The sequence below is a fragment of the Tetrao urogallus genome (assembly GCF_951394365.1).
Source record: "Tetrao urogallus genome assembly, chromosome: 3".
Classification (NCBI taxonomy): Eukaryota; Metazoa; Chordata; class Aves; order Galliformes; family Phasianidae; genus Tetrao; species Tetrao urogallus.
Window position 1 is genome coordinate 63078668 of NC_136815.1, and position 17729 is coordinate 63096396.

Consider the following 17729-nt stretch of genomic DNA (forward strand, 5'->3'; position numbering starts at 1 on the left):
TCTGTAGTGAAGAATAGAGGAGGAAGTCACTGGTGGCTTGATCTACTAGTATTGTGGCTGTGAATAAGGTGAGTGCTACTGTACATCAGGCAGGAATTTTGAGCCACTGTCAAGGAAGTATTAGCAGTGTTAGTCTTGGCATTGGGGCCAGACTCTGTGGAAAGTCACGTGCACAATCACAAGCAGACAAGAGGCAAGTTCCAGCGTGGACAGGCATGGAAGGAACAGCTCTTGTGAAGGAGGACAAGGATATGTGTTGCACTGTCCGGTTAAGGTGCTGCTTTGTGCCCCTTTTTAGAGTTAACAAACTGAAAGGTTTACTTGCATGTCTACCCTTCTGCTCTGAAGAACTATCAGTCTTCACTTGCATTCGGTTTATAGTTTTGAGGACCTTTGATCATACAAGCTGATGGGAAGTACTTGATATTAAAACTAGTGAAGGGGTTCTTTCTCTTTAATTTCTATCAAGAAGATTTTGGGCTTGCCTAGTAATTTCCTGCTGTAATTAAGGAGCTCATGTGGTAGCACAGGCAGACAGTACTAAGTATAAGCTGTGACAGCTTTAAATATTAATTTTGGTGTATCCAACATAAGGTGTAAGCAATTTCAGGACAGGCTTAAATGGATCTGAATGATGTGTGGCTGTGAGGTGATTAACGCCTCTACAATTGCAAATTAATTCTATGAACACAAAACCCTTAGCACCAGAATAAGGATTGATAGATCTCAGAAAATTGAAATAAATGGAGACTTCCTTTCAGAGCAGAAACAAGAAACTGTCACAAGGTGGTACTCACTAACAATACTTGTGTGGAATGTGCTTAATTTCTTAGCTCATCGTAGAAAAAGAAGAGCATTATTAAGAGCTTTAACTACTCACTGTAAGAATGTGTAGGGTTAAAAACTTGGTTCTAATGTCCAGTTTAGCTGAGTGATGTTCATGTTGCTTTGCTTCTTTCTATGGAGGATGGAAGTAAAAATACTCTGTTATAAGCATTTGATACTTCATAGTGTTTGAGTGCTTTGTATTAGGGCTGTTTGTGGAATGGATGTCAAAATTCAACAAAAGATGTGATGACATTCTTAGCCTACCTCACTTTATAGCTGGATCTGAAGCTTGTTTATGTGCAAAAGAGACTGAAGATTGTGCAGCATGAGCTGTGTGAGTAATTTCTGGTTAGAGAAAAATATAATATGTATACTGAAAAATGATGCATCCCTTTCTTAAAAAAGAAAGGCTAACGTACACTTTTGCTAAGGAAAAGCAAAACAAAATTGCAGGGGTTTTAACAACTGAAAAAGATTTTAACAGTGGGAAATGACTTCTTAAATGTGGCATAGGTTTCTGGAGTGGGTGCTTGATCTACGCACTGTGGAGAAGAAAATCTGTGCTTTTGATACCAGAGAGCAAGGATTGGAGTACATGAAAGTGATCTCAACTGCTTGTGAAAAGAAATGCAGAAGAGGAAGAAAAAGGAATGCTAAGCAAGTAGAGGAAACTAGCAGTGGCTGAACATCTAGGGCTGGGATTCAGAATATCGAAACAGGGAGCTTGCTTGGCTTTAGAGGGAAGGAGTAAAAAGGCTTAGAATTTTGTTTATGGCAGAGAAAGAGAGATGCACCACTAAGGGAAGGTGGAGAGAGAGAGAGAAGATGGAGATGTCTGAATTGGATTGAAAGACCAGAACTGTTAAAAATGATACGGGAATTGGGAGGCAGTGCTGTTGAAAAGAAAGGGTATTGGGAATGTCTGAGCTTAGAGAAAGTCAGCAGTATAATCTGCTCACCATAATCTTCTCTTCGTCTGTTGGTAGCAAAGCCCCAAATTCCCAAACTCTTTTGATTGAAGTGTATGCATCATTCTAAGTAATTACTTCTTTTGGTTACAAAATAACTGTTAATTTCTCAATTAGCTCAGTGTTAGAAGTATGCTCCAGAGATGCGAAGCCATGCTTCGGAGTTGTGCAGGCTTCATGTGATGCCTCTTGACAGTTTTTAATGTTCTGCTTCCAAGAAAAAGAACAAGCAATGTTATATTAAAAAAAAAAAAAAAAAAAAAAAAAAAAAAAAAAAACCAAAACAATAACATAGAATTCTGGGGAGCATAACTCAGGAAATGTCTGTTATTTCAGAGAATCCTGGTTGCTTTTGCTGTTTCTATTGGGAGATCTTGTGTACATGTATTGCTACTCTCTGATAAAACTCAGTCATTGTATAAGAGCCCACCTCATTGTCAGTGCTGGACAGGACTGCCTTCAAAGTGCACATCATGGCCCTGTGTGATGAGGAGTGCTTATTTGCATGCTTTTTGCCTATCACTGAGATGCTGCATTTTTTATACTGAAGTCTGCTGTTTCAAGGGAAAAAAGAAATTGGTATTGATAGGTGCTTTAGTTTGGAAGGGGAAAGTAGGAGAGCCTGTCAAAGGGGAAAGGCTAGTCTCATATGTAAGAGTTAAGCATTGCCTACATTTTTCTTCTTGTGAAACTTTGCTCTAGAGAACTAAGCATAGCTTTTCATCGCTATTGGCTGTTATTACCTTACCTTTTGTCTGGAGTCTGGTGAAGAAATAGTGAACGAACACATCTCAGAGGAGTTGCTGGAGCTCTGCTCTGCTCTAGCAGTAGCAAGTACTGAGTAATATTCAGTACTTCCAAATAAGGTGTGTGTCTTTCACTTGAATCTTTGGTTTCCTTATCTTCTAAATAAGAAAGTTTTTATGAGGTAAGAGGAGACTATGGACTATGTTAATATTTGAAGCACTCAGTTACAGTGCTGGTGCAGCACTGTAAAAAAAATAAAAAAATAAAAAAATAAAAAAAAATAAAAAGCTCGAGGAAAAAAGTCAAAGCAAGAAACAACAAAGCAAAAAAAAAAAAAAAAAAAAAAACCAAAAACAAGAAAACAGAAACAGGTAAATCCGTCTTCTGAGCAGGACTTGATTGTTGTATAATAAGTTTTAGACGAAGGGAGTTGAATGCCATATTATGTTGAGTGCTTCAGTGAGTGTTCTTACACACTGAATAAGGCCATCCACAGAGATGTGATCACTATAATGCATATGCGTTAAGTCCTTTGATATTTTTTTAAGCAAAGTACTTGTGTTGTGGCATGAAAAACTTTCCACTTATGTCACTTTTGTGCACATATGCAACTTATTTCTGCTTTTAAGAATAAAACTCACAAGATGAAAAATTTTACATGCGTATAATTTTTTTTTAATGGACAAGATGCCAAGCAAACTGGCTTGGTTTGACTACATTTGAAGCTCTGTACCTTGTTGCAATATATGTTAAATATTAGCATATTTAAGATTGCAGTCTTGTTGAGGGGGTTCTGTTTTTCTTTTTTTTTCTTTAATAGCATTGATTAGTGTTTTCTTTGATGGACGCTGGTTGTCAGTAGTCCACAATGCAGTGGTGTGATGATAAGCTAATTTAATTTCAGGGAAAAAAATACCATGCTTACATGTCTTGATGTCCCCTGGGATTCCCTGTTTACTCTGGTTCTTCTGGGAATACCTGACTGGACAGATGTCTAAGCAGAAAGTGTTGCGGCGTAGTGGTGGTAGCGTCAGTGGGAATTCAGGCTGAAATCCAGGATCTAATAGCTAGAGTTGCATCTTCCTCCTGCCTTTTTTTCTTCATTCTGGTGTATACAAACTTTCCCTTATGAAAACTATGTGGAGATGGAAAGAGCTGCTTTTGGGATGACATCAAGAGCTGCAGCAGCCTCATGTGGCTGTAAGCCATGATTGCAGGTTATTACTCCAGAGAAGGGTATTGCTCCTGAAGACTGATTGAGGGAGGGATGACTTGAATAAAAGTCAATTGCTGGGCTGACCTCAATAACTTGTGTTCATACCAATTCATATTGTGAGATTTGGGACACCTAATTTGTTTTGGGAGGAAAGTCTCTTTTATTTAAAAACAAAAAGAAAAATACTTTTTTTCATAATAAAACTCTCTTCCATTATTGAGAAACTGGACAAATGAATTAGCTGCTATTTTTATTCACAATTGGTTTATTTTTTTCTTAAATAAAACTTATTTAATTATTTGTGTCTTACAATATGTAAGTGTTTCACAGTTTCACTTCTAAATATTTCTTGTTTTCAGAAACAAGACACTGGTCAGATTTTGCTGGATATGACCTATAGTCAGTTGGGTGTGACAGAAAAGGAATATTTCGGTTTACAGCAAAATGAAACTTCAGTAGATTCACCTGTAAGTATATAAATAATAAATGTGTGTGTATGTATATGTACATATGTATATATACATACACATGCATATAAAAATAAACAGCCATTTTTTGTAAATATGTTTAATCCATCTAATAGTTTTTCATTTCACAGCGATGGCTTGAACCAAACAAACCTATTAGGAAGCAGTTAAAAGGTAAGACTTGGTTTTTATTTCTTGATTGTAAATGTGTAATTCAGGTTTTCTGTGTTAGATTTTCTTTTAGAGCAAGTCTTAGCTCTATCAGTCTTTTAAGCAGAACTTTTTGCATTATCTTCCTGCTCCTTGGGTGTTATTACGACCTGATGAGTCGCTAACTGTGCTGTAACAGTGTCTGCAACAGGCATCTCAGCATTATTGGGCATCAGGGCTGTGAAAGCAGAAGTCAGCTTATGGTGTCAGTAAATTCATCCTTACATGGAAGATAAGAAAGAGGGAATTTGAGGGTAGCCAAGCCAGTTTCATGCACAGGTTCTGGCCAATTTTTGTCTCAAGTAACATAGGAAACTTAATTTTATGCTTGTTTTTAACAAAAAAAAAAAAAAAAAAAAAAAAGTACTTCTAAGTCCATGCGTTGTTCTAGTCTTGTTTTGTTCATAAACAGTTTTGAGTGGCACAGGTTTACCAAAAAGGAGAGCTTGAGGACAGGCCAGCCAGCATGCTACAGCATGTACAGCAGCCTAGAGAATGTAGTGTAATAGAACTTGAGTGACAGTCCCAATTTCTGTTAGAAAACTTGAGCTATAGTTTTAAGAACTTTTTATTTTTACTGTATGCTGTAGGTTGTGTAGGAATTTGAATAAAAATATGTTAGAAGTTGAGACTGTGAACTTCTGGTGTTCCTTTGTTTTTCTATAATTAAGAATTATCCTGATTGAAATGCTTCATATGCATCTGCTGCTTTTTCCTTTTTCAATAATCGAGTAAAGCAGCAAAGATAACTAAATAGTACTTTTATGTAAGTACTTAAAATGAAAGCATCAGAATATGTAAGGATATTTTCTAATTGTGGTTGGTGAGGGATATTGGAAGAGACTTCTCAAAATAATAAGAAACCACAAGTAAAATAGATGGGATTACAATGGGATTATTTGAGTAACTTTTCTGTAAACATAAACATAAGAACTTAGGGTGTATGTTTTTTAAAAATAAAATTGATTTGGTGTTCTAAAATGTTTTAGGAGGTTTTCCCTGCACCCTTCGTTTTCGTGTAAGGTTTTTCATACCTGATCCAAACACACTTCAGCAAGAACAAACCAGGTAATGTCTGATGTTTAATTCCCTAAACTAAGTGTGTGTAAAGCCCTTATTTCCACCTCCACAACATGGCAAACTGCAGTATGTTACGTAATATTACACAGCATAACCTTATAATTGTTTGTATTAAATGTGTTTAGAATTAGCAGCTTTGTGTAATGCTCATAATAAATGGTTTCTGCTTTAAGCAGCCCACAGTTCCAAAATACTGGTAGAGCGTAAGTTAGTTACACAAATCTTTGTTTTATTTGCACCTTGGATTCTATTTCTGAACCTTTCATGGCTGCCTGTTTTGCTTTCCTTCTTTTATAATCCCTTAATTAACCAGATGCAATGATTAAAAAATGGGAAGTTCAGTGATTATGCTGTCTGTGTGCCCTGAGCATGTCAGATTTTTCTTTGTATGAGTACTGAGTTAATTCTGAATGTGTGTAGTAGATTTGTTTCCAGGGCATTGTTTATTTTGTTTCAGGAAGAGCAGATTACAGTACTTGTTTTCTAGATCTGGCATTTTTGAAATGCTTTCTTTGTTTGTCTACTAGTTAATTTTAGTACCTTGAGAATATAAATAGTAAAACATTATATGTGATTTTTTTTTTTTTTACAGGAAAATTAAGTTGTCACCCATTTTGATATTTGCTCTTTATGCAGTTTGTAAACTGTTCTGCAGCTCTAAACTTACATTACCCACAGGATGAGAAGAAATGGTTTTAAACTGGAAGAGGGTAGATTCAGACTTGATGTTAGGAAGGAATTCTTTACTGTGTGGGTGGTGAGACACTGAAACAAGTTGTCCAGTGAAGTTATGGATGCCCCTTCCCTGGAAGCGTTGAAAGCCAGGCTGGATGAGGCTGTGAGCAGCCTGGTTTAGAGAGAGGTGTCCCTGCATATAGCAGGGGGTTGGAATTAGATGATCTTAAAGGTCCCTTCCAAACCAAATCATTCTATGAATCTATGAAATGATTCCAAGACTTGTTCTCTGTGATTCTTTACTCCCAGCTCTCCACTGCTGTTCTCAAGTAGCGCTGTCAAACATTCTAATGTGAGCAAGGCTGAATAGCTGTTGGGGGATTGTTCAAGAGCTTTTGTCTGTATGCTGCTTGACAAACATCTCATCCTCCATTGGTCATTAAAAACAGTCCCAAGATAGACTCTCAAAGAATGTTTAAAATAAATTATATCCCAAATAGGTAATCCTAGAAGAAAAGAAGCCTGATTCTGTAGAGCAGTTTTTTGCACAGCAGTATTTTGCAGTGTTTGTTATGGCATAAATACTGTGGTCCTGTGGTTGTAGTATTGATGGTCAAAGATCCTTAAAACTGTTGTGAAAAAGAATGGGTGTGTGAGTACATATTTCTAAATGCCACTAAACTTTATTCATCTGTTTTATGGTTTGCCAGGGAACTTACCTCCATAATAAAATGAAATCAATACTTCTACCAATTTAAACAATGCCTTTTAAATACAAGTGTTGGTAGTTTTTTTTTTTCATTTTTCAAAAAAATATTTTCTAGGCACTTATTCTTCTTGCAACTGAAGACTGACATTGTAGAAGGAAGGTAATAAGAATCTTCAACTTCTCCATAATTCTCTTTAAAAGCGAACAAATAAGCCTTTTTTTCGGAGAGTACCAATTGCTGCTATAAAGATGTACCTTATGAAATACTGCTTAAAAAAAAAACATGAGTTGCTTTGAAACACTTCAAATTTTCGTGTAGCTGACTAAGAGCAGTTTATGAGTCTGTTGTGATTAAGCTGTGGGAGATGTTGTTTCTGCACATACATAAATTTCGTAAATAGCATTTCATGCTTTTGTTTCTCTTTAGTCTTGGGATATCTTCTCTTTATAATGAACATTTACACGGTGGTTCCTTTGCCCAATTCCTTTGTATTTGTACAAAAAGTTGGTCCAGATATTTCCTGCCAAATAGAACATGCCACTAGGATCTCTTAGTGGGTGTCGGTTATGGAATTACATCTGAACATTAGATCAGAGCTGTCTTTGTACTGGCATTTGGCTAATTTTAGTGTTTACGTTTAGTTTTAAATACATTGGATGGCAGCTATTAAAATGATGTCCAGAGTTGCATAAAAATCCCTTCTTTGGTTTCCAGAATAAGCATCCAGCAAGAATATGTCCTTTTAGGATGAGGTACATCTATTTGCGTAAGAAAATGTTAAACAACTAACCTCTGCCGTCTGTTTGATTTGATGGTTAAACTTCACAAGAAAAAATCAGACACAATTTGAAGATAAAAAGTCTTTACTTGCTGAAATAATTGAAAATACCTGCTCACACTTGTGTTCATATTGTCTAAATCATTTCTCCTTTTCCAGGTTGTCATGCCCTATTAATTCTGCTGTTGTACTGGCATCATACGCAGTACAATGTAAGTAATAATCAATTTTCCTTTGATTAGTAAGTATATTTTTGGTTGTTCTGCAATGAAAAATAAGGAAAGATTTCTTTCCTCTTTTTGTGTGAAATGTTCAAAACGCTACAAGTGATGCTTTGGAAGGTAGGGGAAGTTACAGCCTCCAGATGTTTTACATAGAAAAAGCCTACTTTTTGAGCCTGTCCAAAAAAAAAAAAAAAAAAAAATTAATGGTGTTCTTATTTGTGTGTGTTTGTAGAATATGTACTGTTGCCAATGTTGTCTTTTATTTTTCTTCTTCAAAATCATAAAGCTTAGTGCATGTTACAGTAACTGCAAGATTGCCTTCCAGGGAAATAAGAAATCACCTAGAGAACAGTTAAGGGGGGAATAAATAAACTATTATGATTAAGAAATGCATGTTCTTACATAATGTTTTTTTTTTCAGGAAATACTGATTTGTTAGATATGGGAAAACTCTCAGCAGTGATTCTTACAATTATTTCCATCCTTCTCATCTGTCTGCTACTGGTGGAAAGATGTTTTAAGGGTGATAGCAGAAAAATATCTTCTGTAAGAGAAACAAAATGGAGCTGAATCCTGTGCCTTAAAGGAATCCTAGATGGATAATTTAAAAACAGCTGAAGAAAGACCTTTCTTAGTATAGCAAAAATAAATAAATAAATATCAAAATAGAGTTTGAAGGATCAGTGAATTTTGCATTACAAAAGAAAAGGATGGATGGGGCAAACATAGTAGAATAGTTGTACAATTACTTTAAAATAAGCAATGTCCAGAAATTATAAGAGGTCATGAATCTAAAAAATTTGAATACAGTTTTCAGAAAAGAAAGTACAGAGTGTTGAACTCTTGATATCTATGAAAATCCCAAGTAGTTGCAAAAAATTCAATGTTATGTTTATCGTATTCAGTACCTTTTTATTAAATGAACCTTTAAACACATTCCCACTTAATGAGCGAGTTTGAAACCAGAACGTTTTCTACAGAAGGCTAGCATTCCAGTTTTCTTGCAAAAGAAAATGCATGCACACTTCTGCATCTCTGGGATGTGGTAGGCACTGGAACACTATAACTCTCAAAACTGTTAAGATGGTTAGTGAAGCATTAGCAACACAATTGTGCTTAAGAAAATGAAAAGGTGCGTTGAAGAATGCAAATATTTATGACAAGCTCAGGGTTACCAAGGTCTTCAAAATATGTTATGGGTAGTGTACCTAAAATGCCAAAGTAATTCCAGTTTCCCTTCAGTTTCATAAGAGCTCCCCTTTCAGTGCTTTGGATATTTTCTAGTGCAGTTAATTTTATTGATGCAGAATGAAGGTCGGTGAAGATTGTGAAAGGTGTGTTTTAATCTTTCTCTTTGCTGGTGGACTCTGGAATTTCCCATTCAGCTACTTGCCTCATACTCCTATTTGTGTATTACCAGTTAAAAAGTAAAATCCCTTTTTTTTTGTTGTATGTTTGTATGATACCTACCTTTATTGTTTGCTTCAGCAAATAATGAAGCATTCAATAAAGGCATGTTCACTTAAAAGAAAGTAGTGTCTATTTTGCTACCAGGTTATTGCCATTCACACAATGACCGAATAAAAAGGACCTTCTGAGATCTGGACATCTATTTTTCCTTATCTCAACATGTTTGCTGGGATTCTTGTCAAGTAAAAATGTTTTAGTTTTCTGTTGATATTTTAATCTGTCTGTACTTGTTAAGGAGAGTTTAAGTTAATAGGTGTGGGCTACCTCCTTGTTAAAAAGCAATTGTTTGAAGCTGCTTTGGAACAGTTCTAGCTGAGCCATTTTGTGATGGTTTTCTGTAACTTCCGGTTTATGCAGAGGAAGAGCTCACAGCTGTCTGAAAACATTAAATTCTAAGTTACTTCAATATTGGCAAATGCATTTTTGACAGAAGCAATTACTGAATTCTGAAATCCTTTTTAGGGAGAGTTTAACAAGGTACATCTCATATCTCAAAACTGCTTGACTAAAGGCATGCTTTTCTATTAGAATAACAATTTATTAGTGGGTTGTACCCCTTGTTTCCTACCAGAATAAAATGACAATGTTGTACAGTCTATAAAATTAAATGAAGTATGTGTTTGTGTCAGTTTTTTAATTTAAAATGTGTAGCTGATTTACAAGCACTTGTTTCCTGTCATTTCCTGTAGTAAGTTCCCGTTTCCTCAATAGCATTTAAATGTGCCTAACTACAGGTATGTAAGAAGTCCCATGGGTTTAGTGAGAATATGCTCCCATGTGAGACCTGAATCTGAGACACAGCAGCTAAGTCAACACAAAATACTATGAATACTTGTAAGCCTTATTTTTCTTGAGTTTCAGTTGTGACTGCCTATTTTTTTTCCTCCTCTAAATGCAATTTCTCTTATCCCTTCTTAGCTGTACTTTGAGAAATAGGAGGTCTCTAGCACACTGCTGTCTTATTTTTAGCAATTTACTCAGGAAGGGGTTGATGGTTTGCTTGTGATTTAAAGGTTCTTTGAAGAAAAAGAAGGTGAGGATTTTAGAAAAGGTGAGTTTAATATGCCAGTTCTTCAGGATTTAGGGGTAAGAGTTTATTCCAGTTTGGGGAGCTCCAGCAGAAGTTGCACAAGGCTGAATTCCCATCTGTATCAGGAGAGAGACTGGAAGATTTAGGGGAACGTCACGCTCATGAAATTAATGGCACCTCTAAAGTTAGAATTGCACTATGGAGTTTTTCTCCATCTGCTTTTTTTTTCTTTTTTGCCTGATTCTTCTAACCAAGGTGTATAATGAGGCTTTTAATTTATTAATATCTTTTGAAAATAGAAAATTCACCAAAACCTTAGGTTTCCTAATTTGCAGACTTGCCTCTTTGCAGCTAGTGTTTTGAGATTCTTTTTTCCTTTTGTATCATGAGGCATGGTGCTTTTCCATTCTTCTTTGAAGGGAAATAATGTTCAGAAGGACATCATGGAGGCTGACATTTACTCAAAGGTTGAAGTTCTGACTATTATCCTAATACTCTACTGAGTACTGGTAGCCCTTATCCTTTGGAACCACAGTCAGATTTGATAAATACAGACAACTTTGATCTGAATTTCCAGTATTTGAAATTATTTTCCATGTATGTGAGGTAGTGTAAGGATTGTGTACGTGGTGCTCCTGAAGTGTGTTGTAATTCTGTTTAATCAGAGATGCATTTGATCATGTCTGTAACACTTGTAATTAACAGTACCAGTATGTTATTGGTGGTGGTGAAGATACCAGAATCTGCTTAAATAGGTGAATTAACATATTTGTGTTTTCTTCCACACGGTTCACTGTGGTCTACCTTACTGACCTTGAGCCTGCTGGCAGCTCATAGAACTGCTCTGCTAAGATGATTCTGAACACTTGTATACAGCAGTTCTGCAGCTGTTTGGAGCTGTTGTCCCTTAATTTCATTTTTCGGTTGTGATAAGCAATACATAGGAGATCATTAATCCAATTGTTGTTTGTCCATTATCATTTCATCATTCTGTAAATATTTGTTTGAATCTATAATACTTTAAAACAATGAAGTACAGTTCTGTAATCTCTCACTTTTTTGTGCATCATCAAAGTAAATGGTTTTATTGATGTGATAGCTAGTTGTATTTTAATCTCTACATCTACATTGATTTTACTTATTTTGGTGCTTAATTTAGTGTCATTTTAGTCTCTCTCTAAAAAGAGCCTACATTTGTATGTTTCTTCAAAATCGTGCTCTGCTGTAGTAGATTTTTTTCCTGATTCCAGAAATATTTTCATGATGGAATATCTTGCGTTCACTATTTCTCAACAGTAACTACCAGTACTTGAACTGTATTTCAGTGCTTATATGAAGATAAATTTAGAATCAACTTTGAATACTATGTTTTACTCTCATCTTTGCACGACACTCATTATTGAGATCCTCATACGTAAACCAGTTATGCAACTTTAACTATATTTTAATCTTGGATTGTCGTTTTCTCACCTGATGACTTTTACTCCTTGGTAAATAGTTAACTAATTTAACCTTTTTTACTTAAACTTCCATTCATTTTATTCCTACAACATCATGAGGAACTATATAATTTATACCCTGAACTTGTCCCATCATTTGGTAATTTTCCATTCCACTGGCAACATGAGCTGCTCATGTTATTGTCTTCTTTGAAGACCAGGCAATTCTGTTCACCTTTTTTATTAATGTCAAGCAAAATGTTCAACACTGCAAAAAGTTACAAATTCATTGTGAAACTAATTGATCTTTTTCAGGTATACCTATTTTTCAGGTCTTCAGAAAGTTGATACTAAACCTTCAGGCACTAAGTTCTCTGAGGATTCTTTTGAACCACATTCTCTGTAATATCCGACTGATTCCACATCATGCTTAGTGAATGAAGCATTCATACACTAGCCTTCCGATGTTTCTATTTGTTTGTATTTGTTTAGAACACCTATATGCAAAAACTGGTTCTGGTGCTATTGCTTTGTATGTAGACATTAAAAGAAAACTTCCAGAATTCAGAACCAACTTGTCTTCTGCACCTCTGTGAGGTTTTTCACATGAACAGTGATGATTTTCTATTTCCTCTTTAAGTTACGTAAAACTAACGGCTGATCTCCTTAGAATTTTACTTTGTGGATCTACCAGACATCTTTGTGGAAGTAAAGAACCAGACCAGATTTAACAGATAACATTTTGATGCTGTTAGCATTCAACAGCCGTTTCTAAAACTGGAGACAAGCAAGTAGTATCTTGGTCACATAGCAGGAGTTTTCATGTCGTTTTCATGTCAAGTATAACCACAGAAAAATTCAGCTTGGAAGAAGCTTCTTCAAAGTCAGACCAGGTTGCTCAGGGCCTTTCCACTTCAGTTTTCAGTTGCTAGTGTTCAGATTTGACTGTTGCCTGTTATCTTTTCTCATTTTCTGGTCTTCTCATCTTCTGCATCAGAATTCTACCATAATGTCCAATTTTTTTTAATTTTATTTTTTTACCCTCATTTGAGCTTGGCCTTTCATTCCTTTGATGCCTTCTTGCACAGAAGTTTTTCTTCTGTCAGGAAAAAGAGACAAAAACATACAGCCTCCCACATTGTTCTATCTGAGCAAATTCTTTGTAAGAAATCTGAAGAAAACATGATTTATTTAGTCTACAGTAGGGCATAGACAGATCATATCCTGTGTCAACACGTATGAGCTCAAGATCTTTTGGTTGTTTTTTCAAACATTCTTAAATTCATACAGTGCTGAATTGGGACTTCAACCAAGGAAAATTATTGCATGGTTCCTTGGCTATTACAGTATCTTTTTACTGAGTTATAAAAGAAATGCCTTTTTACGTTGAGTGTTGCCTTCTGTGTGAATGGTTCTATCATGTTCCCTTCTTTAAAGATTGTCATATTAAATACCAAACTGTAAAATACAGGAAACTGACATGAAAATAACTGTTTTTTTTAATTCCTTCTTGGTTCAGTTTCCTTGCTATAATGTTATAAATAATATATATGTAATATATATATAATATAATATATATAATATATATTTTTATATGTAAAGTTATAATGATTTAAAGAGCAATAGATAGTTAGAATGGGGAAATGTGTTTAAAAAAGGTGAAGGAAACTTTTTTTTTTTTACTTTTTTTTTAGTTGCAACTTTATACCCCTTAAGTCTATATTTGCTGCTGACCTAGGTGATCAGAACAGAAGCTAGGTCAGGGGAAACTTTTAAAATATCTCAATATACTCTTCCCCCAGTCTCTGCTGCAAAAATCCAGTAAAGAAGTGGAAACCTTATGGATTTTGCTGTGGTCCTGACACACCCTTATATTTTTTTCTTTTTGAATAAATAGAAACCTGCACAAGACCATTACCCTTTCAAAGTGTCTGCTAATCAGCATTTATAGTTTCACTGTGACAGTCAAGTGTTATCTGGGGAACTGAAGAAGAAGCAAGTAGCACTCTGAGCTGCTCCCTGGATTGGCATGACCTTAGTTAGCTAGGAGAAGTGTGAAAAAGGCCAGAGCAAAGTCCTTACATAGAAGGCGAGCAAGAAGAACTCGTCTCATAACAAATGAAAAAAAAGAATTACCTAATACAAATGAATTCAAGTGGGCAATTATATTCTCTTATTCCTGGTAATCTGGTCTCTTCCTCTTGACAAAAATATGATTCAGACTTACTGCAACAGACTCTTTCACAGAACTCTTTCACCAGAACGATATGAAAAAATGTATGCTATGTTTCACAGAAAAGATCACTTGAGGAAAGTCTTCAATCAACTACTCTCATCTGCAGTTTTCTTTCTCCACTTCTACTAAATGTCTACTTCGCACAAAATGTTCAGTTATTCCATAGTCATAGCCTTGTTCTTGATGGAAACCTGGTGTTCTGTTAATATGCTAATATTCCTAAAAATAAATAAATAATCTGCTTCAGAAGTATATACACTTCTGAATATTCTGGTTTGTTTTCTTTTGGCTTCATTTTGTTTTCTTCAAAGATGCATTGTTTGACAGCAGTATTCAAATGTGTTTTAGTTCTAATAATACATATTCAAATATTAAATATTAAATCTGAAATAATATTTAGTCTCTTGACACTTGCTTTGTCACTAATTTAAAAGTCAGACTACCCTCTGAAAGAAGAAGAAAAAAAATTGAAAGCATTGCAGGAACATTGGTATGCAAAACTAAATTACTCATTGTTCATCATTCTACATTCTTTTTCTATTTAAATACTTCACTTGATCTTGACAGTTATGTATGCAACTGTATTAGCTTCTGACTACATTTGTTAAGAAACTGTTTTGTACCATAGTGATTCACATTCCTAGGCTGTACATGACATGCTCTTTGGATATACAAGCAGCAAATACCAGTTAGAACCTGCATTACAAATACACCATAGTTATTGTGCCTGTAAGTTATTTCTGAAGTACACCATTTTATATTTTTACTTTTGCTCTAGTCTAAATCATTTGAGTCTCTCTTCTACTAAATAATGGTAACAGAATGATTCCTAAAGGTTCTTTAACTTCATGGTTTAGTTGCAGTTTTCCATGCTGCAGTATAGATTGCAAACACAAATACTTACCCTGTGCTAATTTACACACTATACAGAAACATTTTGGGAATCTTTATGGTTTATTGCATATAAAAAAAAAAAAAAAAAAAAAAAAAAAAACTTCATGCTCTCAAGCAAAACAGGAGTTCAAGGAGTACAAGTTCTAGTGATTTGCTTAAACATCCCATAATTTTAGGTTTAATGCCTTAAAAGTATTTCATAAAAGTACCAAAGTTAACATGAAATAAAGGTTTTAATTTGTTTGCTAAATTGAAGCTGGGTAGATCTGTCAGGTTGAGTCAGCCACCTTCCTGCTACAAACCTTGCATCTTCGTAACAAGAGTAAATGTCTATCTATTCTAGCACGTAAGTTTATGCTGGTGTGTTCTTAAATAATATTTGTGTGGACTGGGGCTGTAGATCTGTGATCGTTTGTACTTCTGTGTTTTCATATATCCCACCAACTCTGTTTAAGAATTCACTTTATCTAGTGACTGAAAGTATATACTATTTTATATCATTAATTAAGGGATAAAGTTTTAAGGGATGTTTTTAGTTTATGTATCTATAAGCATATATTTAATTTTGATAAGTTGTTACTATTCTGTGTAAATTAGGAGTTATTTCTTATGCTACATCATGCCTCATGTTCAGTAGGGCAATTAACATTTGAATTCTTAGGGCAGTTCCAGTAGTTCTAGTTAAAACAGTTTTACAGTGTACAGAGTAGTTGGTCTTTAAGTGACATATCTAATTAAAGTCTTCTATTTGTTGTGATCATGTAAAGATACATCAAATTGATTTCATTTGTCTTTCTGGAGCATTTTGCTTCCTTTTAATGTTTCGGTACTACTCGTCTGTATCACGTACTGTGTGGTGGTGTTACAGACTGGGGTTGCAAAACTGTGGCTATAAGTGAAGTACTGATTTCTTTAAGTACCTGAGACTATAGTTAGGGTAAGCATATTTTGAGAAGTTCTTCACAGTTTTAATGCAGTTAACTGTGTTCAATACTGCTTGCCTGTAGAAAAATAATTCATAATTCTTGCATTTCTCCTTATGTGTGAATATTTTGTTTTATTAATTAAGAGAAGGGATTTCTTGTAAGTGATAATTAACTATGAAAGCTTTGTGTTTCTTGTTTTCCAACAGCACAACTTGGAGACTATGATGCTTCAATACATCATTCAGGATATCTGTCCAATTACAACTTTATACCAGAACAGAACAAAGATTTTCTTACCAAAGTAGAAGCACTACATGAACAACACAGGTAACATTAATTTTTAGTTTCCTCTTGCCTTATAAGCTCTTTAAAAAAATCTTCCTTTTGCACTTCTTTTCAAGTTAGTTATATTTCATATAATGTATATTAATTGAAATACTTGCTTTCAGCATATAGGTATGTTGAAACTTTATAAATAAATTTCTATCGCGAGGAGTAGAATAGTTAGCACAGAACATTGTTAATGGCAACCTTCTAGAGCACTGTACAAGATACTTGTGATTTTTTTGGATCAAGGGTCATTGAACATTTCTGAAATCCTAAAGATTTTTTTGTCTGTCAGTGAAAGGAGTGGTGCATAAGGGAGCCAAGCCTTGATAACAGATGACACTCTCCTCTCCTGAGTGTGATTGTAATTGGTTATTCCAGTTGAAGTCTACTGCTGATTACTCTTGCTAATCTCACTAATTTGTGCCATGTAAGACTGAATATTTAGAATTAGTGGTATTACCTTAAAATATCTCCATTTTCTTCACCCCTTAACATTCCTTAAATTTTTTTCTTTGCCATATTTCAGTACCCCGACCTCTCCCTCTTTTTTCTTTACTGCTGATGGATGTAGTGAGTAGTTCAGAACTTCATGTGTGGCCGCTTGGCACAGTCCAGAACATGCATGCTGTTTTGTTAGTTATGGGGGTAAAACAGAGATAACTACTGAACTTGCACAGCAACTTTTCCTTTAGCATAGGTAATAATCTGGTCTGCTTTTCTAGATGTTCAAGTTCAGGAATGCAACACCCAAGGCCTCTGCTCCTTCACAATTAATCTGATTCCAGAAGTTTCCAGAAGGCTCAGATGTCTTTGGCAAGGAACTTGTAGACAGGCATGAATAAATTCGGTCATTTTTAGGAGGAATTTGTCCTGCAAGCCACTTAGGGAAGACTCTGGATAGCCTTGGAGTGGGTATGCTGAAGTCATGGCTTTACTGTTATCATAGCCAAAGATATGAGTATATCCTGCAGAGGACAGACTAGAAGTCTGCACAAAACTCTGTGTGAACAGGTGAAGTCTGTTGGAAAGCACTTTATTTTCTGGATTCTTTCAGTGAAACTGATGCTTTCTTTGAATAGTTTTGCTAGATTAAGGCCATTGGTAGCTGTTTTAGTAGACTGAAGTTTAAATGCTATATTGCAAGCACTTTCTTCACATAGGTCATGTAATAAAAGTTATGAATAACGATACTTGAATAGACTGTACTAGGAAAAATAATTCTTCATTCATTTACAACATTTTTTGATGCTTAAGTCTTTAGGCATATTTATTTTGGAGTTCAGGGAGAGGGAGACAGGTTATTGTGTATTCTGGCAGTATTCCTTGCATCCTTCTTGGCAAATATAGTGAATACTGCTGTCTGAGACATTGTTTTCATGAGCTCAGTGCCAGCAATGTATTTGACGAGAATGATTGTGGTATTCACTGCACCTTCTAAGAAGGAAGTGCGAAAGGGTGAATTTATCTTACTGTTTGAGGAGAGCGATGTTTGAAATGAGAT

The 17729-nt window shown here is 35.1% G+C and overlaps 1 protein-coding gene across 3 annotated transcripts in view; it reads left to right on the top strand.

The window, feature by feature from the left end:
- PTPN3 (protein tyrosine phosphatase non-receptor type 3) overlaps positions 1–17729 on the top strand; it is a gene marked incomplete at both ends in the record, with an annotated part of 151337 nt that overhangs the window by 70851 nt on the left and 62757 nt on the right. The window contains 6 exons of one of the 3 annotated variants that reach the window (XM_079533169.1): positions 4119–4226; positions 4343–4400; positions 5426–5504; positions 7016–7060; positions 7839–7891; positions 16105–16225. In XM_079533169.1, coding sequence (XP_079389295.1) covers positions 4119–4226; positions 4343–4400; positions 5426–5504; positions 7016–7060; positions 7839–7891; positions 16105–16225 — 464 coding nt within the window. The remainder of the gene's footprint in view (positions 1–4118; positions 4227–4342; positions 4401–5425; positions 5505–7015; positions 7061–7838; positions 7892–16104; positions 16226–17729) is intronic. The other 2 variants (XM_079533170.1, XM_079533171.1) reach the window with 2 other exon arrangements.